Consider the following 22689-nt stretch of genomic DNA (forward strand, 5'->3'; position numbering starts at 1 on the left):
ACACATTGTTTTGGTATGGTGTTGTCGTGTCATCGCCATAGGCTTACTGACATTTGATTTTTACACCACTACGGTGCTGGTAGACATGGCAGTGTACTTCATAAGATTATGATGGGAAATAATGACCATTATGGCGTGCAACAGAGAAATGGCTTTTCAAGATCAAGAGCTCTGCCCTCGGGAGTCAACCAGCAAGTTAACATGATTCTGCCATCTCCACACGAGATGGACCTAGTCCACCTTAAGGACAAACTAACTGTGCCTTCGGGTGCTATCATAATATAAATATTTACTCCTACTAATGCAGTCCAAATTGGAATCCCTCCTATGGCTGGCAATTTCCTGGGGAAAACACAGTTTAGGACAGGGCAGGTTAAACTGGGAAACTTGGAAAAATAATTGCATCAGTGTCCAGCAAGTTCAGCAAGCATATAACAAATCTTTTCAAACTTTGGATACATCCAGTCAAAACTGAGGAATAGGCTTGGTCTATCCACTACAGAATGCTGCATGGCCAAATGGACCTGGACTGGAAGTTTGCAACTCTACATGCTTCTGATTGCTTAATGCATCAAGCCTACAATTCTGCATTAATGGTGTTTTCATGTAATCAAATGTTTGACTCCTGTTTACACAATATTGAACACTGAAATATGAGTCATAACATGCATAACTTCTTTGAGAAAATGCCAAATCAAAATATATAGATATTTCAATATTCAGTACATATTAGTATTAATCCTAATGCATTTTACTTTTTGTTTGTACAATTGTAAATCTGCAAATCTACTGTCTTAGGCAACCACAATTTGAATATATAACTAAAACTAAGTGTAACATGGTGTGCATTAATGGAAGAGTTTTTAAAATAGAAAATGCCTTAAACTGGGATTAACTAGTTTTTCCCCAGGTGATGATAAACACCTCTGGTAAATATCATGCCATACCTAGCCCCTACAATCCAAGCTGGCAGAAGGCCTCTATGAAGCTCTTTTTATAGACAGTCACATCTCCTGATTTCAGTCCTCACTGGTGAAAGCAGCACCCTTCCCAAATGAGAAACCATGCCCATGATTTGATTTTGGTTAGGTTCCTCACTCTCCTTCTCACAATCTCCTACACTGCCTTGTATCCAATGTGTCCTCACACCTGCAAAGGACTCCTGTACTATACCAATTTCACCCTAGATTGTTGTCCCCTCTGGATAGCTACACTTGTGTTCACACTTCAGGCAACAGAAAATACTTGTACAGCCGGTGGGCATCAATTTCATCCTGGCTAGCTCATCTACACAAGCCAGGTGATGAGAACCAGATGTAACAGTCACCATGCTTGCTAACTACACAACATTACATTAGATTTTCCCCTCTCCTCGTAACATCCCTAGCAGAATGCAGAGTCCCATGACCCCCAATACACCCTTTAATTTTGCTCCCAGAAAAATGCTTACTGTAGTGATAAACATGCAACAGAGGGCTGGATGGGATTCAAACTCAACACTACTCACTGAACTGCCTCTTGGAGAACACTGTAAGTGACAACATTCACATTCAGCTTCTAATACCATGGACACAATGTACCACCTCTGCTGTGCTTCCAGCCGTTACTGCCCTACGGAGCTCGATTGGAAAATCAATCCAAAGTCAGCCCATAGGAACCGATGTTATTTCAATGGCTAGATTTAATGGGAAGAATAGTCTAATTTTGGCATTCTGCCTCCAGCACTAGGATTTCCCAATCCTACAGCTGTTGCCTGTCACTAACCCCTATGGTGTAATCAGCCTTCAGAAAACAACCTAATCAAGTGGAAATCCATGGCCGAGACTGATGGTAGAAGATACACAGTTCCAACCTACATTCACAAAGGCCTTTTTTTCTTCCCTTTAGATAGCTCTTCTTCTCACTGCACACAGATAGCTTCTGGACAAGATGAATGACCTCCTCCCAGAGCTCAATTACTGCTACTCCTTTTCATCCAGCAAACGTAATGGTTGAGACATAAGGTTCAAGCCCTTCCAGACCTCAGATTTGGAAATCACCACCCTTTGCTACACTTCCAAACACTGAGGGCTAAAGCCAGCATTAGAAGTAGGATTTGTATCAGAATATTAGTCACTAAGCCAGCCCCAAAGTGTCCTGATTTCTCAATTGGGCCTTTCAGGAGGCTGGCTGGCTTGTGTGAATAAAGCTAGGGAGCGTCTACACTTGAAACACAGCAGCAGCACAGAAGCAGTGCTGCACCTGCACTACTGTAGCACTTCAGTGTAGACATCCCTACAGTGACGGGAAGAGTTCTTCCACTATCCAGAAAGGCAGTAGACAGGCTGATTCCCCACTCTGGCACTTTGAGTGCAGAAGGTCGGGGCCCACAAGAATTCTAAAAATTAATACTGGCCACTCCAGGCTTGTATTAGACTCCCAAGGTTACAGCTTCTCTCTGACCTTGGATGGGTAGATGCTGCCACCACCCAAATGCAAAAAAAACCCTTTTGAGAACCAGAAAGGTGCACTTGGGAATTCCATCCTCAAGCCCTTTCACCACCTCTCCGGGGAAGAGCTGAGAAAGAAAAACAAAGGAAATCAGCTTTTGCCACCAGCTAATTAAACAACATGCACAAACCTCTTAGGGACACAAAAATCCAATCCTGTTCCTAAAAAAGGCAAATTTTATTAAAAACAAAAAGAAAGAAAATACATCTGGAACTTAGGCTTTTTGCTAAATCAAAAAAAAAAAAAAAAACTATTACAAAAATTAAGCATCAAGAATAGCTCTCTTGAGATTCAGCTTAAGGTTACAAGCAAAACAAAAGCACCTGGGGTTAGCACAGAGGAGTCCACAAGCCAATAAGAAATAAAAGAAATAATCATGTCTTCCTAGACATTCCCTGATTTACTTACATATCTGGGATTTCAGATAAGCAATCTCTAGGTATGAACTGATGGTTTATCATACCTGGCATCAAGCTTCCTACATCATAGTTCAGCCCTGTTCCTGCTCTGTGTCTCCTCTCTCCAGAGAACAACAGAACCACAAAGGGAAAGTTTTTTCCCCAATTTTAAAAAATTCTAGCCCTCCCATTGGCTCTTTTGGTCAGGTGCCCACGCCCTTCTTTTTACCTATGGGCTTTTTTAACCCTTTACAGGTAAAGTAGACTACAGCTACCAAGAGGGATTTTAGAGCTAACTGGCTGGCTGGGTGTCCACAAAAGGGAGCTACCCTCCCTCTCATGTATCATACAGGTCAACAGAAGAATTGTTCCGTCGACCTAGTGCTGTCTAAAACAGGGATTAAGTCGGTTTAACTACATCGCTCAGGGATGTGGATTTTTCCCACCTATGAGCAATGTAGCTGGGTCAACCGCACTCTAATGTAGAGCAGGCTCTACAAAATCGCAATTCTCCGTGATTAATGACCCATGTCACTCCCTCATTCACTACATTGCCTTAACTGTTTAGCAAAGCTTCCACACATTTTGACATGAGTGAATCCTTGACGGGAAATACTTCAGTTTATGGGCTATCCCCTCCCAGACTTTAGAAACAGAGACAATTTTCCATTTCCCCTGAAGTTAAGGGATACAGGAAACCAGTCCAGCTATCAAGGATGTTGCAATATTCGTTTACTCAGTTCCAGCAGTCTGTTAGTTATTCAGACATAACTGAAACGAAAGGAACAGTATTGAATTTCAAACTGCATTAGAGACTTAAAAGCGGCAAAGAGTCCTGTGGCACCTTACATACTAACAGACGTACTGGAGCGTGAGCTTTCGTGGGTTAATACCCACTTCATCGGATGCATGTAGTGGAAATTTCCAGAGGCAGGTATAAATATGCAAGCAAGAATCAGGCTAAGGATAAATATGCAAGCAAGAATCAGGCTAGGGATACTGAAATTAGAGACTTAGTACTTCTCAAGTTGTCATAATTACCCATACAAAACAGCAAAGAGAGCAGCTACATTCCAATATATATTATTGGCTTGCCACCTGTTGACTACACAGACATAACCACTCACCACATATCTGCCTATTATAAATGTCATCTGAGTGACCTCTAACCCTTCCAACAAGGGAGATTGAGCAAAACAGAGCTAGTAAACATATATAAAACACTGGAATCAAATTAGAACAGTGCACTTACCCATCTCTACCTTTACTGACAATCTTCACTTCAAAGTAATAAATGCCACAAGCTGCAGGGATGGGGTGTGTAGCCCTGACTGATGCAGCATCTTTGTGATTTTTCCCATGACCTAGGAAAGAGTTGAAAGAGTACTTAATGGGTGCAAGGTCCCAGGCCCTTCATTTCAAAATAACACCACATGAACAGAGTAAAGGACTTACAACAGCAAAATTCATTCTGCGTCTACTGAGAAATTAGAAGATGACTCCTCAGTCAGTTAAAAAAAACCACAAGCCTGCACTGCCACCATGTAAATAACCTACAATATGTGCTCCTGCAGCTTTCCCTTTGCCTACCCTCTTAAGGTGCTGAGAAAGAAGCATAATGCTACCCCCGGTTTTGAAATCTCAGCACCCAAAATAAACCAATTGTGTAAGATGAAGATTACATCAGTGTTTATTAGGCTGAGGGGAGACGGTATGCTCAGCTCTCTCTGGCTATTCTGGAAAGGCAGCCTCCATCACAGTGGTGAGGGAAGAAACATGAAATCATGGGTCTTAGAGCTCTGAACTTGACTGGTTTCCTGTGAACTCAAGTGGTGGAGGTACCCAGCCAGGAGCCCCTTTCGCCAGCATTGTAAGGGGGTGGCACAGACAACAGGAGACCCTACGGGGGCAGAGCCTTACAGGGAAGAAGCCAGGCCCCCAGCTAAATGACACCGCAAAGTGTTATAAAAGGCAGGAACGCGGAGGTTGGGCTCAGCGCCGCTTTAGCTCTCCCTCGCCCGGGGAAACCCCAGGGACGGCTCAAGCCCCAAACCGCCCCCACAAATCAGAGGGGCAGTTCGGCGTGGTTTGTGGTAGCGACTGAGAGTGGGGGGTAGACACACGATCCCCGAACTACGGCCCCTCTGCCCGGCCCGATTCCGCTCCCCCTCAGCAAGGGACCGCCTGGGCAGGGAGAACCCACCCCCCCCCCCGGCCCCTCTTCCCAGGGAGCTGCAGGCTGCGCCCAGGCCCCCGCCCCGCGCCTCAGCGGCCCGGCTGCCCTGGACCAGCCCGGTGCCGGCTCCCCGCGGCCCCGAGGGCGGCCGGACTCCCGGCCCGGGGCTCCCGGCGCGGCTGCCGGCACCTTTGTAGTGGACGCGCAGGTTGCCCTGCGAGAGGCCGATGTAGTTGTACTTGTCCTTGGGGCTCCAGGAGCGGGGCAGCGGCGTCTCGGCCTGGTTCACGGCCGGGTAGAGGCGGCGGAGGCGCTGGCTCAGCTCCTGCTCCTCGAGCGGGCACGACAGCCCCCCGTCCAAGCTCCCTGCACCCGGATCCGCCATCTTGGATTCGCTATTGTGTCACCAGACGGGGAGCGAGGCCCAGCTCCCTCTGCCAGCCAATGGGCTGCGGGCCCGGCCACAATGGGGCCGCGGCCCCGACGGGAATCCGAGTCCGCTCCCCGCCCCTGACAAGCCACTTCCCGCACGCCCTGACTACAACTCCCGAGAGGCACCGTGCCAAAGGCCCCGCCCCCGCGCTGTGGCGCATTGCACGCTGGGAAGGAGAGTTCGCTGGAGCTGCTGCCCACATTGGCAAGGTGGCGCAAGGCACTACAAGCCCCAGAGCGCCGCCGAAGAGCCAGGCACGGCGCCGTGTTCAGAACTGTGCCCCGCGCATACCGGTGTGGGGACCCCCATAACCAACGTCCTGGGAAACGCCCTCTCCCAGGGCTAAACCCCTGCCGCACACACCAACCCTGGTCCCGCAGGGTAACTACCCCCTGCGTTCTCCCCTTTCGCCTGCCCCCTGCCTTCCCTTGCGTCCTCCTCCCCGCCTTGCCTAGGTACCCGCCCTGCACCCTTCCCCCCGCGCCTTCCCTAAGGCACCCGTCCTGCATCCACCCCACCCCCCATCTCTCCCAGGGTACCCCCTGCGGCCTGCCCTCCGCCTTCCCCAGGGTACCCCCTGCGGCCTGCATCCCCTCCGGTTTCCCCAAGTACTCTCCTACAGCCTGCCTCCCCCAGGGTACCCCCTGCGGCCTGCATTCCCCCCCCCCCCCGGCGGTTTCCCCAAGTACTCTCCTACAGCCTGCCTCCCCCAGGGTACCCCCCTGCGGCCTGCCCTCCGCCTTCCCCAGGGTACCCCCCCCCCTTAGGTAGCCGGCTCAGCGCTACTCGTCGCCTTGCCCAGGACGCACGCTGGCGGGCTAGGTCACCTCGGCGGGGACACCTCAAGCAGGCCCAGCCGTCCCTACCTCCCCCCGACCCGACCCCACGCCACGCCACGCCACGCGCTCGGACTGGCGCGCAGCTGTTTGTCAGGCGGCCGCCGGCCAGCTATGGCAGAGGCGGGGTCCTGGGCGGCGGGGCCGGGCTTGTCTCCATGGTGACCGTATCAACAACCTCCGCTCCGTGCCTGCGCCCGGCCATGGCCCTGGCCCCTTCGCTCGGGTAAGGTCGTGGGCGGTGGGAGCCGGGGTCCGCGCCGCGGGGAGCCCGTGCCATGGGCCGGCCCCTCTCGGCCGGAGGACCGCGCCCCGCGGCTCGAGCCTGGCCGGCGGGACGGAGCCCCGGGGCGGCGCGGACCCACGAGCGACCCGCGCACGCGGGGCTGGAGAAGGGCCGCTCAGCTTACGGAGCCGCAGTTACTCGGGGGCAGTGATTTCCTGACCCCCCCCCCCCCCCAGTCTTGTGAACTAGTTACATGCCAGTGTAGTGACTGTTTGGAAATGTGAATTGAAATTGAAACATTAATACTCCCTTTAAAAGCATATGCAGTGTCTGATAAAAGACGTGTATCTGAAAAAGTAGAGTAATTTGAGAAGTGTGAGCATAGGCTAGCTTCCTTCTACAGCTGCTGTTTTTATGACCATGTCAGTGCATTCATGTCGGTGATGTTGGCCAACCTAATAATTTCAAATTATGATTTGGAAGCAAAGTCTAAATGAGCTCTCCCGGACAGCTAGTGATGAGCTGGGGGCTGGGGGGGGGAAGGCTTCAGGACCAGGTTGTATTTACATTCACAGCTAATCTACCTAGGTATCCAGCAAACAGAGCTGTGTTGCCCAAGTAATAGATTTTGGCTGGGGTTGGGTTACAAATCACTGGAATGCAGGGGCAGTGGGGAGGGGGCATAATGAAATGTTGTTGTTCTTATTGTAGGAGTAAAGGGCAGTAGAACTGTACTTGACCTGTGCTGATTGAGGGCATCAAGAGAGAGGGTGGGGACAAGTGTTTTGCTTGATGGTCTGCCTGAGTCACAAGTACGATTTGACCTGTCCCTCTCCACTGTTTAAAGACAGAGCTGATTAGGCTCCATAGAGAGTCTTTTGTTCTGTTAAGTGACCACTACAGCTGAAATCACTGATAATCAGGTCTAAGTGCTTAGTCCTGCTGTGGGGACAGTGTTTCTGTGGAAGAGACGGCCCAGTCTGCACTAGTAGTGAGGTTCCCCCACTGAGATCTCAGCTGAAATCACTGAGAGCCGGTGGAACCGCAAGAGACCGACTCGCAGAGGTCACAGTGGCAGGTGGCAGCAGAAGGTGACTGCACAGGGCCATTGGCAACAGAGCAGTGGAGTGAACATGGCACAACGAACAACAGTGGACAGAGCGAACAGTGAGCAGCTGGAGGAACAAGCAAGCTGCCTTCTTACCCCCCACCTGGGAGGCGAACTCACGTGAAAGCACCTCTGAACTCTGAGTCTCCACTGACCGAGGACAACACCGGTGAGTGGGGTGCGGTGGAGGGAAAAGTGAGGGGCACATTAAATAAACATTTGTTTGTGGGACTATATTTTAGTGACTTTGCTCCAGAATGCTAGATTTGTGACTGGGAATGGAAACTTATATCTATATGTTTCCTAGTAGGCCAAGATTTTTAAAATACATTATTTGCCAGCGTTGTTATCTCACATCATTGCTATCTTGAGAGGTCATTATGTTGGTGAGTTTCTGTACTAAACATTTTTATTATTATATAGGAATGGTCATACTGGGTCAGACCAATGGTCCATATAGCCCAGTATCCTGTCTTCTGACAGTGGTCAAGGCCAGATGCTTCAGAGGGAATGAACAGAACAGGTAATCAAGTTATCCAAGCCGTGTTGCCCATTCCCAGCTTCTGGCAGACAGGCGAGGGACACTCAGAGCATGGTGTTGCATCCCTCCCCATCCTGGCTAATAGCCACTGATGGACCTATGCTCCAGGAATTTATCGAGTTCTTTTTTTAATCCTGTTATAGTTTTGATCTTCACAGCATCCCCTGGCAAAGAGTTTCGCAGGTTGACTTTATGTTGTATGAAGAAGTACTTCCTTTTGTTTTTTTAAAACCTGCTGCCTATTAATTTCATTGGGAGACTGCTAGTTCTTGTGTTATGTAAAGGATTAAATAACATTTCCTATTCACTTTCTTCACACCAGTCAAGATTTTATAGACCTCTATCATATCCCCCCTTAGTCATCCCTTTTCTAAGATGAAAATTCCCAGTCATTTTAATCTCTCCTCCTGTTTCATACCCCTAATCATTTTAGTTGCCCATCTCTGTACCCTTTCCAATTCCAATATATCTTTTTTGGGATGGGGTGACCAGATCTGCGCACAGTATTCAAGGTGTGCACGTACCATGGATTTATAGAGAGGCAATATATTTTCTGTCTTATTCTCTATCCCTTTCTTAATGATTCCCAACATTCTGTTTGCTTTGTTGACTGCCGCTACACATTGAATGGATATTTTCAGAGAACCATCCACAATGACTCCAACATCTCTTTCTTGAGTGTTAACAGCTAATTTAGACCCCATCATTTTGTACGTATAGTTGAGATTATGTTTTCCAACGTCCATTACTTTGCATTTATCAACATTGAATTTCATCTGCCATTTTGTTGTCCAGTCACCCAGTTTTGTGAGATCCCTTTGTAACTCTTCGCAGTCTGCTTTGGACTTAACTATCTTGAATAGTTTTGTATCATCTGCAAACTTTTCCACCTCACTGTTTACCCATTTTTCCAGATCATTTATGAACATGTTGAACAGTAATGGTCCCAGTATTGTTAGCCGATGGCCAGGGATGTTTGGTGAGGTGCCAGCTATGCCCGTTTATACCATCCGTGACTTTAACCGCTAGGACGCACTGTCCCTTCGCGGCGGGCAGCCCGGGCTAGGCTGACGGATGCCCCAAGGTCCTAACCACCCGTGACTTTAACTGCTAGAGCTCAGAGCTCCTTCGCAGCGGGCAGTCAACACTGACTGACAGGTGCCCCAATGGCAGCACTAAGAGCCTCTCCACACCCGTGACTTTAACTGCTAGAGCTCAGAGCTCCTTCGCAGCAGGCAGTCAGGATTGACTGACAGGTGCCCCAAGAGTTTGCCCCGTGGAGGCGGCACAACTCAACGCTAGGCTCTTAGTACTCTCACCTAATGGCCAGGCTTTATAGCCAAAACGGCTGAGGTTCTTTAATTGTGTTGGCTGCTTTACAGTAAACCAGAGAAACAAGTCAGGCTTATGCACAAATGGTTACCAAAATTTATTAAACTAGATTCTAATCATGTGGTTACAAAATTGCTAGTGCCTACTTATTTAAGTGTAGAGATGTTACACACACAAACAAGTTACAAAACTGAAGCTACAATCCCAAAGAAAGAAAACCAAAGTATAGAGCTCTATTTCAAAATATGTGTACACTAAAGATAGGAGATCAGGTGTGGGTGCTTCTTACCCTCCTTGCATCTCTCGATTCCAGCGGTGCCAAGCCAGGATCGGTCACTCAATTCCGCGGAAAGACGAATAAGGGACAAGGCTCAGGGACCCTCTTAGCTGCAGAAGCCTTGGGAGGCTGTCACTTATCTGACCAGCAGATAGATAGTGAAAAGCACTCAAAAATCATGGTGCTGTAGGTCCCCTACTTATACCTCTGTACTCCTTTATTCTCTTTCTCCTTTCTTATGCCAAATTGGGGCTGGTCTATCTGGGTGACGCCAGCTCTCGCAAGAGTAGTTTACACTTGCAAGGGCGAGAAACAATAAGTGTCAACTACTGGACATTCCTTTTATTAGGGTAAATATTTTCCCACCTAGGATGTTGGTGTGTGTGCATCATGCTGTTTTAGTAGGGGCTAAGAGCCATGTCTGTCACAGCGCCTCTGCCTGCTGTGAGCCCAGTTGTTGTATATGTTCCCAGTGGCACATTGTAGCAGCACACCTGTGCTTCTCTCAGCTTCAAAGGCTGTGCTGGAATTCATGTTAAGTGCCCTGTGGTTTTTGGCTCCCGTGTGTTTCCAGCAATGCTGGTCTGAGGAGGGGGGGGGGGGAGGCTGTCTGTCTGGCTACAAGTATGGACCCCTCAGGGATACCACTATTTATCTCTCTCCATTCTGAAACCTGATAATTTATTCCTACCCTTTGTTTCCCATCTTTTAACCAGTTCCTGATCCATGAGAGGACTTCCCTCTTATCCCATGATGGCTTACATTTCAAAAGTCAATTTAAATTAAATACATTTTTTTTAATTTATATTTTTTTAGAAATCTAGACCTGTTATGTGTTTTGGTGTATTTTGCATTATCCTTGTGTTAAATTTGCATTATCCTAACAAAACATTTACTTTATTCATATCTCTTTTATATATTGCAGGTCAAAGTGAAAATGAAAAGACAAAAAAATACAATAATTTTTCCACTCAAAGGCCTCAAAAACTAACCTTGGTTCTTGATGTGTTCTTCACCTTGAATATATCAACATGTCATCTTGGTGGTGTATCTACATCCAACCAGCCCAAAGCACAAATACAGCTCCCTACTGAAGAAAGTGTCTTCAAAACCTAAAGGCAGTTCCTAATTTTTGTTGGTCAAAGTGTTCCCATTTATTGAAGTTACAAAAGATGGCTACTGGTGCACCTCTTGCAGAAAAACTTACAAAGAAGGAAAGCTTTCCAATGCTATAACTGGTAAAAGTGGAGAAGCTTGGTTTGTCAGACCGATCAGCAAAGCCAGTGATGACAAACTATGTGAAAAGGCAGCAAAACACCAGGCCTCTGGACTGCATCAACATGCAGAAAGCCTTATAAGCCCACTTTCAAAGCCAATTTTACAAGTACTTAATGAGGCTGTTAAGAATGCTGGAGACACAACACAGTTCATGTGAACAAACATGGCCGTGCCATCATACTTTCTATTTAAGCAAGAGATACCGCACACTACAAACTGGAGGTCAATGTTAAGTGCATTGTCACTTGTTCATCCTGTAGTTGAACACTGGTTCCAAACAAGACCAGAAAATACTCACTATATTTCTGAAGGAAACTCAACTGACTGGTTAGAAGCATGTGGTGCAACAATGAAAGATTCAACAGTTGAAAAAGTGAAGAACACTCTCACCACATTCAAAAAACTTGCATACATGGCTGATGAATGCACCGATGCAAATGGGCATCAAGTATTAAGTTATTGTGTACTGTGACAGGGTCAGGCCAGATGGCTACAGGAGAGTAATAGAATAGAGTAATAGAAGACAGGTTAAGTAGGTCCCTTTTCCCTGGATAAGGTAAAAGGGAAGATTCCAGAACAATCAGGAACCTTCTGGAGACAATTAAGACAGACAGGCTGATTAGAACACCTGCAGCCAATCAAGAAGCTGCTAGAATCAATTAAGGCAGGCTAATCAGGGCACCTGATTTTAAAAAGGAGTTCACTTCAGTTTGTGGTGCGCTTGTAAGGAGCTGGGTGGCTGGTGGGAGGTGAGGAAGCGTCATCCCTGCAGGATTCCCGCCGAGGGCCCATTGACACTGTCAAATGCATATTAGCTGTTGTTGCGGCACTGTTCCCTCTTGTAGCGTAGATGGGATCTTGATTGTGTCTCTTCTGCCCCCCAAGCCATGTTCTGGATTCAGAATCCAGCCAGGTTCGGGGCGATGGTGAAAGTCCTGTTCTCATAAAATGGAATTGTGCTTTTATTGGTGCTGGGGGAACAAGATCGCTCTTGAATAGTGGAGATGGGCCCTTCATCTCAGCCCCTTCGGGCCACATCCTGCCCTCATTTCTCTGACTCACTGGCCTCCAGGGAGACTCCAGGACCTGCTGCAGCTGCCAGATATCACCACACTTATGGTGTGAGACCAGTCTGCCTAGCCCTGCCTTGGGCGTGGTGCTATCTCCCAGCAGTAGCTGCGCTCCCTGGAAGCTCATTTAAACACAAACAGCCTGTCCCTAGGTGACTCTGGCTTCCCCCGGGGGTGAATTTGGAGCAGTATTTTTGTGACAAAACAGTTCCCTTTCGGTCTTAGCATTTCAGCGGCTCTGACCTTGCCGTTGAGCATCTGAATTGGTCTCATTCCCCAGCTCAGTAAACACTTCAACAGGAGCCTAAAGCTTCAGCAGAGGCTGAAGTGCTTTGCTGAATCAGGACCTGAATGTCCAGCAGCTGCCTGGAGCATATAACTTGTAAATTGCATTTCACAAACCAGGGAGGCAGGGGAAGAACCTGGGGTCAATTACCACAGACTGCAACAGCCTGCTTTGGCTGGTGCCTAACCCCACTTCCACTCGCTACTCGCCACAGAGTGCTTTAAAACATCGCAGGGTCAGCCCTGGATACAATCCAGTGGCATATAGGGGGTGTAGATCCCACCGAATGCATGCATTAGCACTTACCTAGCCTTGGCAAAGGAGTGAAATATCTGTGTGAAAAGCTCAAAGACGTGTCCAAGCAGGACTCAGCGCCCCCCTCCCCTGCTGGCTGCTTGGTTTTGGACTAGGGAGAGTGATCTGTTAGTTCTGACAGAAGCTCAGCGGAGAAGCTGTCCAGGGAGCCAGCCCTGAGTGGGAGTAACTAGCCCATTGTTTAGTGCCTCCGTGTAGATTGGCATTGAGCAAACAGCCCTCTGAAGCCAGATCGCTATTGTTTAAGCTTTGGTACAGTTATCAGTGAGACAGTAACACAAAGGTCTAGCTTTCTCTGCAGTGTGGGGACCTTTTCTTAATATAATAGTGTGTCATTTATACAGATGTGTGTTGGTGATTGTGGAATCCAAGCCAGGGCCTTAGCAGTCCTGCTGCTCGCAAGCGTGGCTGGGTGGTCAGAGCTGAACATCACAGCTTGGGCCACCTGGGTCTGCCAGGGGTATCTGGCGCGGAGGGAGGGCAGGGGGAGTTTTATATCATGGCGCAATTTAAATGGCTGCGTTTCCAGCTCTCTAGTGCTGTAACGAGCCCGTTCGGATGTGTGTGGTTTTTAATATGTATACTACGTGTTGGGGTGTTTCATTTGGTGCATATCAAGAGCTGCTCTCACCTGTGGATAGCAGCTGGTTTAAAGGGATGGGCCAGGTTTGATTCTCCACCATCCTGCACTGCCTGTGTCTGATCAGCCCTGCGGGGAAATGCTCCTGTGTTGGGATTCTCTGCAGCTGTGAGTAGTAAAGAATCCCGACTGAGGCACGCGCACTTGTACTCTCTGCACAGGTTCGGGGCTTGATTCTCCTCTCCGCTGTAGTGCGGCTCCCTAGGTGTCACTGGAGTTACTCCTGACTTATATGGGTTAGTGACCAGAATTAGGCCCCCGGAGGGCAGGATCAGGCCCCTTTCCCCTCTTCTCGCTGAGCACCAGTGTAGCTCGTGAGTAAGGCTTTACACTGAGTGGGTGGAGAATCGGGATCCGTTGACATCTCCTCTTCCCTTGTAAACCAGCTGGATGTAAAAAACCTTTTTCAGCAAAACAACCTCTCACGCAACAGTGGAGGACCCTTGATTTGCTTTGGACAGCAAGGCTCTCCTGGGCGTGGGTGGGGGTCTGCTCTAGCTGGACAATGCAGCATAGTAGACCGCAGCCCTTGACCTCCCATGGGTGCGCTTTTGTGCGTGTCAAAGCCACACACTATTCTGGGAGCTGCTCTGGGCAGAAAAGGCAGACTCCTGCCAGAGTCCCTGCTCTGCTCTGCCCTGAGGTCTGGCGTCCCCTCCTGCCAGCTCTGCACACTGCCTCTCCAGCCCATGCTCCTGGTCTGGTGAGATGGCGCAAACCAAAGTAATCTTGGCACGGACAGTGCCTCTGTGCAGCCCAGCACCCGATCAGGACCGTACTGCGGATTGTAACATGGCTATGGATGTTGTGTGTCATGCTTCCAGGAATGGTTATTGATTTTTCTTTTTAATTGTGTCACTTGTACCTGCCAGCCCCAGCTCTTGCCTCTGTTGAAAGGACCGTCCCCTGTTCTTACTGCAGCCTTCACCTGCTGTGCCTGAGCAAATCCATGCATGGGCTGGTGACTGTATGGCATTGGTAATGCTTTAGTCTGCTGTAAACCAGAGGCCAAAACCGGGGCTTCTGCTGAAAGGGGAAAAAAACGATTCCTTGTGAGCTGACTCAGCTGGGGAAGATATGTGCACAAAGACAATAAATCATGGTGCTCTGGAAAAAAAAAAAAGGGAGCTGGGAGCAAGAGGCGCTAGGAGCTGAGAGTGAGAACGTATACTGTTGGAGGACTGAGGAGTACAAGCATTATCAGACACCAGGAGGAAGGTCCTATGGTGAGGATAAAGAAGGGGTTGGGAGGAGGCCATGGGGAAGTAGCCCAGGGAGTTGTAGCTGTCGCACAGCTGTTCCAGAAGGCACTCTAGACAGCTGCATTCCACAGGGCCCCGGGCTGGAACCTGGAGTAGAGGGCGGGCCCGGGTTCCCCCCAAACCTCCCAACTCCTGGTCAGACACAGGAGGAGTTAACCTGGACTATGGGTTCACAAAATTGGCCAAACTGAGGGCTGCTGTGAAGCTCCAAGGCGAGCAAATCCACCAATAAGCGCAAGACCCACCAAGGTAGAGGAGGAACTTTGTCACAGTACGTTATCTTGATGTCAGCGGTAGGCCAGTAAATGCATTTCTAGATGTTCAAGTTATAGAAGACACATTGGCTGCATCTGTAACAACCCACATCTTAGAAGAGTTAAATGCTTGTCAGTTGGACCGCAAACAGATGGCTGCTTGTGCATTTGATGGAGCTGCACACTTCACTGGAAGACATGGTGGAGTACAAGCTTTGCTCAGAGAAAAGTGTAATCCTAATCTCTCCTATACACACTGCAGAGGCCATCTACTCCAACTAGCACTAGTGTGAGCTGCAGAATCTTCAAAAGACATTTTAAAAGCTATAAATTTAATGTCTTCATTATATTCTTTTTTCAGCAAGAGTCCAAAAAGACTAAATATCTTGGAAAATATAGAAGATACACTGGGACTGAAGTTCATATTAGTCCAACCTGGGAAAACCCTCTGGCTTTCTCATGAGCGATCCTTGGCTGTTGTCTTAAAATTACTCCAGCTGTTATTACTGGCTTTGGAAAGTATCTATCAAGATGGGATGGATCTAAGTAGTGAGGCTGGTGGATTACTTTTGCTACTACGTTCAGAGAAGACTATTGCCATTCTCTCTCTCATAAGTCTACTGTTGAAACTGCTTGGGTCATTAAACAATGCCATCCAGGCATCTGCTACAACAGTAGTAGATCTTTGTCCAGCAATAGAAGCTACATTTGGATCAATCAGAGAGCTATCCATTGAAAAAGTACTGGAAGAAGCAAAGACTTCAGTCCAGAAGTTGACTAATGAAGGCATTTATATTGAATCCTTAAGTGAAGAGGACAAGAAGTGTTTAAGACAACTGAAAAAGTACACAGACTTGATTCTTAAAAATCTACAACAGCAACTTCTAGATTCTACTCAACCTCTACGTAGATTTTACAGATGCCTGTCCTATAAAACACAGGCAGGTGAGTGGAGTGAGGCACTACCAGCGATGGGGCTGCCATGTGCTCAGGACAGAATAGAGAATTTGAACACAGAGTGGAATATCATACGACGAATGAATGAAGATTTGACTTCAACTTCTTTTTTTATCATCGCTAGTGACTCGACCTGATCTTTGTGCTATGTTTCCTGGGATGAAAGAAGTAGGAATTCATCTCTTGCTACTCCCAGTCACAACAGCTACAATTTGAGCGTTCTTTCAGAACACAAAATTATATTCAATGATGAAAAAGAAGTAGTCTTCGTTCTGATCATGTGAATGAACTAATGAGCATATCAATTGAAAGAATGGAAGTACCGGACACACGAGAAGCCACCAAAGATGAACACATTGCATTCAAGAAGTTCATTAACTGAGTTGTGCAAAACTATAACAAGAAACCAAGAAGGATGTAGACGTAGTGCTTCATAGGAAGCTTGAGTAGCCAACTTTAATTTGTGTGATGATTTTAAAACACGAGTTAAATCTAATAAAATGGTCATGAAACATTTTTTCAGTTTTTACTATGGTGCCATTCAGCGCACCTTCACCCTCACAGTCTCACTCCTCATTGGCCCTGACACACACACACACCCCTGTAAATTCAAACACCCCCCTAATTTCAATTCCCGGAGAAACCACTGCTCAGGGGGTTATTTACGCAGCGGCTTCCGCGGGCTCCGTACAAGTAGGATGAGATGGGTGCAGTGACGGGCGTGCTGCGTGGGCAGGACACGATGGGTCAGGTTCCTCTGCCTGGGAATAAGGCAGGGCTTGCAGAAATTGCTGTTGGCACTTGAAGGAGCTGCCTCTGTGCCTCCTCCACCTGAGAGCCGCTCCAGCCCTACAGCACGATGGTCACCGCTGGATGGATACTCCTAGGGGAAGTCTGCGCCCAAACATTACAAACTGTGTGCACTGTATTTTAAAATTCTGCATATTTTAGTTGTCAGTGTAACACAAGATAATCACATTAGCTTTGGTTATTTGCATAATTTATTTCAAAATACCTGTCAACAAGAATGTCTGTAACAATACAGAGAGACACACAAAAAAGACTCAGGATACGTTTGACAGAGATTCCTTACAAGGGATATTAGTCCAGAATTTTGAGTAATAATTTGTTCAAACTACAATACCGAAACATATTTCTCGAACCTCCCAGAGGCAGTGGAAAGGCTTGTGGGGTAAGGGGTAACAGAGGAGCTGAGGGAGAGGGAAGGAGCCTGGGAGTGAATCTGGAGGGTTGTTGGGTGTGGGTGGGAGAAATATGGAATGGATTTTTTTCAGTGGGGGGAAGGATTCTTTGGGAGTTAGGGAGCTTCCCCCATGCAGACCCTGGCTGACCTCTAGCCTCTCCCATTCAGTCAGGCACATTTTCCCTGCACCCGCCTCCCCCAACCCCATGTGGCCCTGCAACACCCCCCCCTTTAACCCCTGGTTCAATGCTGTCATGCCACTAGCTCCTGAGCCTGCACCCCATTCTGTCCCCCACTAGCCATTCTGAACCCCAGTCTGTGACATACTCCCCAGCAACCCCATGTGCCCTACTCTGTCTCTCCCATGACTCCTCACTTGGCCCAGCTGTGAGGAACACAGCTGCTGGCTGCCCTCTCTTCTGGTGCCACAGCAGCCCTTGGTGGGCTAAAGGTGTAACTGTATCACCTCTCCAACAGAATCTGTATTCTGTGGTGAAAAAAATTTGCAGGGGGACATGAATTCTGCATGTGCACATTGTTACAGAATTCCCCCAGGAGTAAATTTAATATTAACACCACCTTGGAAGGTTGAGATCTGATATTATCACAGATCATCCTGGCCATAGGCTCCTAATGAAGGACAGTTGGTATGCAGATATATTCCTATTGCAATACTTCAGAATATCCCAGTCTTATGGCATAGATGATAGGTTTTGTTCTGTCAATGTATAACATTGTGTTAGCCACAATTATACACATTTACAATAAAAAGTACACTCTTTAATATTTTCATTTAACATTTCAATTGTTTATAATTTATTCCCTTTACAAAGTCTGAAGATAACATTTTTCTCTCTACCAGTCTTTTCCATGTGGTAAGCATTGATTTTGCTTTCCCTGAGCATGGCTTTTTTTGTTTGTTTCCTAGTTTGGAATAAGCCTTATTGTCAGCCTAGTTCTTGCAATTGTTTTAATAGTTAAATGTGGCTGTAAATAGAGGAAGCATTTTGATTTTGTTTCATGAACAGTGATCTCTGCTCTCTTAATTTCATTTTGAAACAAAGTGGTCAGTTAAGAACAATATAGGTACTTAGAACCCTGAGGATATTGCCCTACCATATTCTATTCATGTTTTGGGCATGTACTGTTATATAACATTAGTAAAGAATCTCAGAAAGAGTTGCTTTCTTCTAATACTGGACAAGGAACTTTATTAAAATGAATAAAATAGGTTTGGTTGGTTGGGTTTTGGTTTTTTGTTTGTTTGTTTGAGTTTTTTTCAGGGTGGATTTGATTTAAATCGTGATTTAAATCACTAGTCAGGAAGACTCTATTTAATCGTGGTTTTCTACATAAAAGTGCATTCTTGTTGGTTAATATAACCTTAATACATATTCTTCACAACTCAGAGATAGATGTAGGTTTCATTCTTAGAAGGTACACACTATACATTTTTAAACAGTATTTATTTTGAAAACTTTTCAGATTAGTTTTACAGCTATATCAGAAAATGAATGATTGTTTGGTTATTTCATTTACCAAAGGCAATTGAAGCAGATGTTTATGAAGTCATTGAGAGGTGAACTATCTCCAATTCAACAGGTTAATCATTAATATTTGGAGGATTTTCTTGCCATGCTGTATTGGGATGAGAACATCACCAGACAGACATTTAAATTGTTTAAATGTTAAGTATTCTGGATTTTTTTTCTTCAACAGCAAACATATAATATTTTAACAAAACAAGCATATGTCCCTCGCGTCTCACATTTATCTCCAGACTTGTCCTTGTCCAATGTTTTGCCCCCACAATCTTCTATTCATTGAACTTTTTGAAACTTTGCAGTTTTAGAGAGAGGTAAGGGATAGACTCTGTGTAGACAAATTTGCAGAGGGACAATAGAGTTGAGGTCTGTTATTTCTCACCTTTATATATTATTTTTTTAAAAACATTTTTGCTGTTAACAAGCATCTTGCTACCTCTGGAGACACAAATCCACAGTTTGAGAACTGCAAAACTAAGCATCTCTGATGGTGTATTCTAGACCAGTGGTTCTCAAAGCTGCTCTGCCACTTGTTCAGGGAAAGCCCCTGGCAGGCTGGACCCATTTGTTTACCTGCCGCCTCCGCAGGTTTGGCCGATCGCAGCTCCCACTGGCCGCGGTTCGCCGCTCCAGGCCAGTGGGGACTGCGGGAAACGGCGCAGGCCAAGGGACGTGCTGGCCGCCCTTCCCGCAGCCCCCATTGGCCTGGAGCGGTGAACCGCGGCCAGTGGGAGCTGCAATCGGCCAAACCTGCCGACGTGGCAGGTAAACAAATCGGTCCAGCCCGCCAGGGGCTTTCCCTGAACAAGCGGCAGACCGGCTTTGAGAACCACTGTTCTAGACTGAGCACTGAGTCCCATTGGGTAGACAGAAAGATTAGCCTAAATAATCTATACAGAAGCCTGTGGAACCCTATAAGATTGGGTCCGTAATCCATTAACTATTGGAACTCATTTACAAAACTTTTTTTAAACATTACATGAATATATTGTCTCATACTATAGAATTAGAATTTATAATCCCTACTCCATGATGATATATCTTTGAGCAATAATGTATCTTAATTAAAACTATCTTTAGATAAAATGCTTTTTGAGGGAAAAAACTTATCAAAAAAATTTTATTTAAATAAAAAAAGTCAGATTAAAAAAAAATCATTGTTTTTTATCCACCCTGGGTTTTTTGTATAAACAACCTGTAACAAGAAATAATCTTTAACAACAAATTACCCAGATGAGTCACTAGCTTCACAGTTTTGTGATTGAGAATGGTTTTGTCCAGTTGATTGATCTGGATTATCAAATCCCAAAGATGTAGGCTCTGGTTCAGTAGATTTACTGAATTCACCCATTCACTCCAGCTGTGCTGTGAGTGCTATTGCTATAAGGGAAACATGCATCTGTGGTTGGAATCAGTTGTGTTGGTTACCTGCCGGTTGTTCTTCAAGCTTCTTTGTACCTCTGTTAGCCTGAACCATGCAGGATCTTGGGGTGCAGCTTCATCCATTAACAACTGGAGTTGTCCAATATCTTTCCTAATTCAGTTTTATTTGGACTGGGTCTCCTTGTTTAAGCTTGGGTAAGTGTTAGTTGCATTCTAATGTTTAAAGGATAAAGCCTGAGATTTTACATTTGGCATCTCTACCTCAGATCCTTTAAGTAGAGCCACTTGGGATGAAGGTTGGCAGTTTTGTTCTGATCTCTTGGCCCATAAACAGATGAGCTGGGCTTACCCCACTGTCATCTACTACTCATGACTTTCCTGGTGCATATTTTGCTATTGGTTTATGATGCTCTTTCTCTGACTCCCCTATCAAATAAAATGTCATCCATATGAACTTCCATTCCCTCCCAACCTTGGAGAATCTCCAATTTTCCTCTGGAAAATTGCTGGGATGCTTGTGATGCCAAACAAGAGGTTACAAAAATGATACCTTCTGAACTGTATTATAAAAGTTTTCAGCTTGGATTCTGTTCCACTACCCAGACATCAACACTAGCGAACATATTGTTGCACAAGCTAATTTGGAGATTATAGTCCCTACAGTGGAGAGAATATACCTTTCCCCTTTTACTTCTTCACTTGGCCTCTTCATATCTATCCATGGATGTGCCAATCATTTTCATAACAAGTATCACAGGGACCTACCACTCTTAGTTCAGTAATGGCATAGCGTGCGTTATTCTTTTCCATTCTGTTTGGTACTTTGCTTTGGGAAACATTTGGGTGGGCACCCTCTACGCTCTGTTGAATGCCTATGGGGACAGTCCTAGGAGGTTACTTGCAGTGGCCTGCATAAACAAAATGTTTTTAAATGTTTTAAAGTTCCTACAGGGTTGTTCCTTCACCCTGAAATTCTGTTGATTTCACTTGAATTAATGGATGTAGGAAATGCCATTTTGGAATAAATCTATAATCCATCTAATCTAGAGTACCCCAATGTCCAATATGATGATGGTATGCTGAGTGCTTTGATGGTGAATATTTTTGAATATTACCATTTCAAGACACAAGTTCTACGTTAAAGATAAGGGTTCACTTTAGAGACACTACCAAAGAGACCCTTTCTATTCTTTATTCTGCAATGTGGGTGTGACCTTTTACATAGTATGTATGACCAAGGCTTTGCTCTGATTTGTTAGTGTAGGGTCTCAGGACTTGTCTTCATTACCGCGCTAAATTGGTTCTGCGGCGCTGATGTAGCGTGTCTGGTGAAGATGCATTACGTTGACGTAATTACTCTGCTTCTTTCGCTGACATAGCTCAGTGTAGATGCCGCTTTAAGTTGATGTAAGTTACGTCTCTCAGAGGGATGTTTTTTTCACACCCCCGAGCAACATAACTTACATCGACTTAAGCAGTAGTGTAGACAAGCCCTCAGTCTGTGCTGTGCTGCTGCTGCTAGGTTTTTCCTTTAATAAATAATGTTGTGGCCCCATTTTTAGTGGAATGATTAAGAATGCCACTTGGGACTTAACTCTCCTTTCTTGTTGTAGGTGTTGGCAGGGTTTCAGAGCAGTGCTTAATGCTTGCATCAGGGGTGCTTCAATACATAGGAAAAACAGGATGTGATAACCCTTGGAAAACTGGCCAGTTCTGAGTAGATGGCTTTGGTCATTTGGCCACCTGGCTTCTTTATACTTAGATTAAAAACCTTTCAAGGCAGGGTTCATCCCTTTGTTATATGTTTGTACAGTGTCTAGTACAAAGGGGCTTTGACCACTGATTGGAGCCTCTAGACCAGTGGTTCTCAACTCTTTACCATTGTGGGCTGCATATGCAGCTCTCTGTGTGTTATGTGGGCTGCAGCCACACAATATATATACTACTTGTATGGCCCTGAGGATGTCACATGGGCCACATCTGTGTGCTGATTGGACCACAAGCAGCCCGTGGGCCATCAGTTGAGAACCACTATTCTAAACATCACCACAATGGAAATAAATAATAATATGGTAAAGAGTGGATGCTAGCTAATCTGTGCAGTTTGGGACCAATGGGGTGAGATGTTTTGGGAATTAAAAGGGTTTCTTGAAGGTGGTTGGGTCAGGAGTGGAATGCTTTTCGACTCATTTAACCTCCTTATTGCTGGAACCTCCCCTAAATCCCACAGATAAGCACATTGTCAGTGCAGTTTCCTAAGGCTAAGTGAGGAGGATGTTGTGAAGGCCAAGACCAGAACAGGGTTCAAAAAAGAACTAGATAAATTCATGGAGGATAGGTCCATCAATGGCTATTAGCCAGGATAGGCAGGAATGGTGTCCCTAGCTTCTGTTTGCCAGAAGCTGGGAATGGGCGACAAGGGATGGATCTCTTGATGATTACCTGATCTGTTCATTCCCTCTGGGGCACCTGGCACTGGCCACTGTCGGAAGACCGGATACTGGGCTAGATGGACCCTTGGACTGACCCAGTAGGGCCATTTTTATGTTCTTATGAGTGTAGTCGTCACCTGTGATGGCCTTTTAATCTTGGCTTTTGTTGATGTAAGTAAATTCCTTAATGTTGCTTTAAAATAGTTTTTCATATTTAACTATAATTAGGAAGAGAATTAGACTGAAG

The 22689-nt window shown here is 46.2% G+C and overlaps 2 protein-coding genes and 1 long non-coding RNA gene across 4 annotated transcripts in view; 2 read left to right on the top strand and 1 right to left on the bottom strand.

Moving 5' to 3' along the window:
* RANBP10 (RAN binding protein 10) overlaps nt 1-5489 on the bottom strand; it is a 168472-nt gene extending 162983 nt beyond the window's left edge. Inside the window, exons 1-2 of one of the 2 annotated variants that reach the window (XM_074968389.1) lie at nt 5254-5489; nt 4141-4252 (exon numbers count right to left, since the gene is read on the bottom strand). In XM_074968389.1, the coding sequence (XP_074824490.1) occupies nt 4141-4252; nt 5254-5449 (308 nt within the window). In that variant the 5' untranslated portion in view covers nt 5450-5489. The remainder of the gene's footprint in view (nt 1-4140; nt 4253-5253) is intronic. The other variant, XM_074968388.1, reaches the window with a different exon arrangement.
* Nucleotides 5490-6430: 941 nt separating this feature from the next.
* TSNAXIP1 (translin associated factor X interacting protein 1) overlaps nt 6431-22689 on the top strand; it is a 64620-nt gene continuing 48361 nt past the window's right edge. The window contains exon 1 of the mRNA XM_074968394.1: nt 6431-6559. Coding sequence (XP_074824495.1) covers nt 6492-6559 — 68 coding nt within the window. The 5' untranslated portion in view covers nt 6431-6491. The remainder of the gene's footprint in view (nt 6560-22689) is intronic.
* LOC141996429 (uncharacterized) lies at nt 7244-17064 on the top strand. Its single transcript, XR_012641547.1, has 3 exons — nt 7244-7836; nt 8091-8190; nt 10743-17064. It is a non-coding gene; the product is annotated as an uncharacterized LOC141996429 (long non-coding RNA).

This window comes from Natator depressus, chromosome 12 (genome assembly GCF_965152275.1).
Source record: "Natator depressus isolate rNatDep1 chromosome 12, rNatDep2.hap1, whole genome shotgun sequence".
In the NCBI taxonomy this organism is placed as follows: Eukaryota; Metazoa; Chordata; order Testudines; family Cheloniidae; genus Natator; species Natator depressus.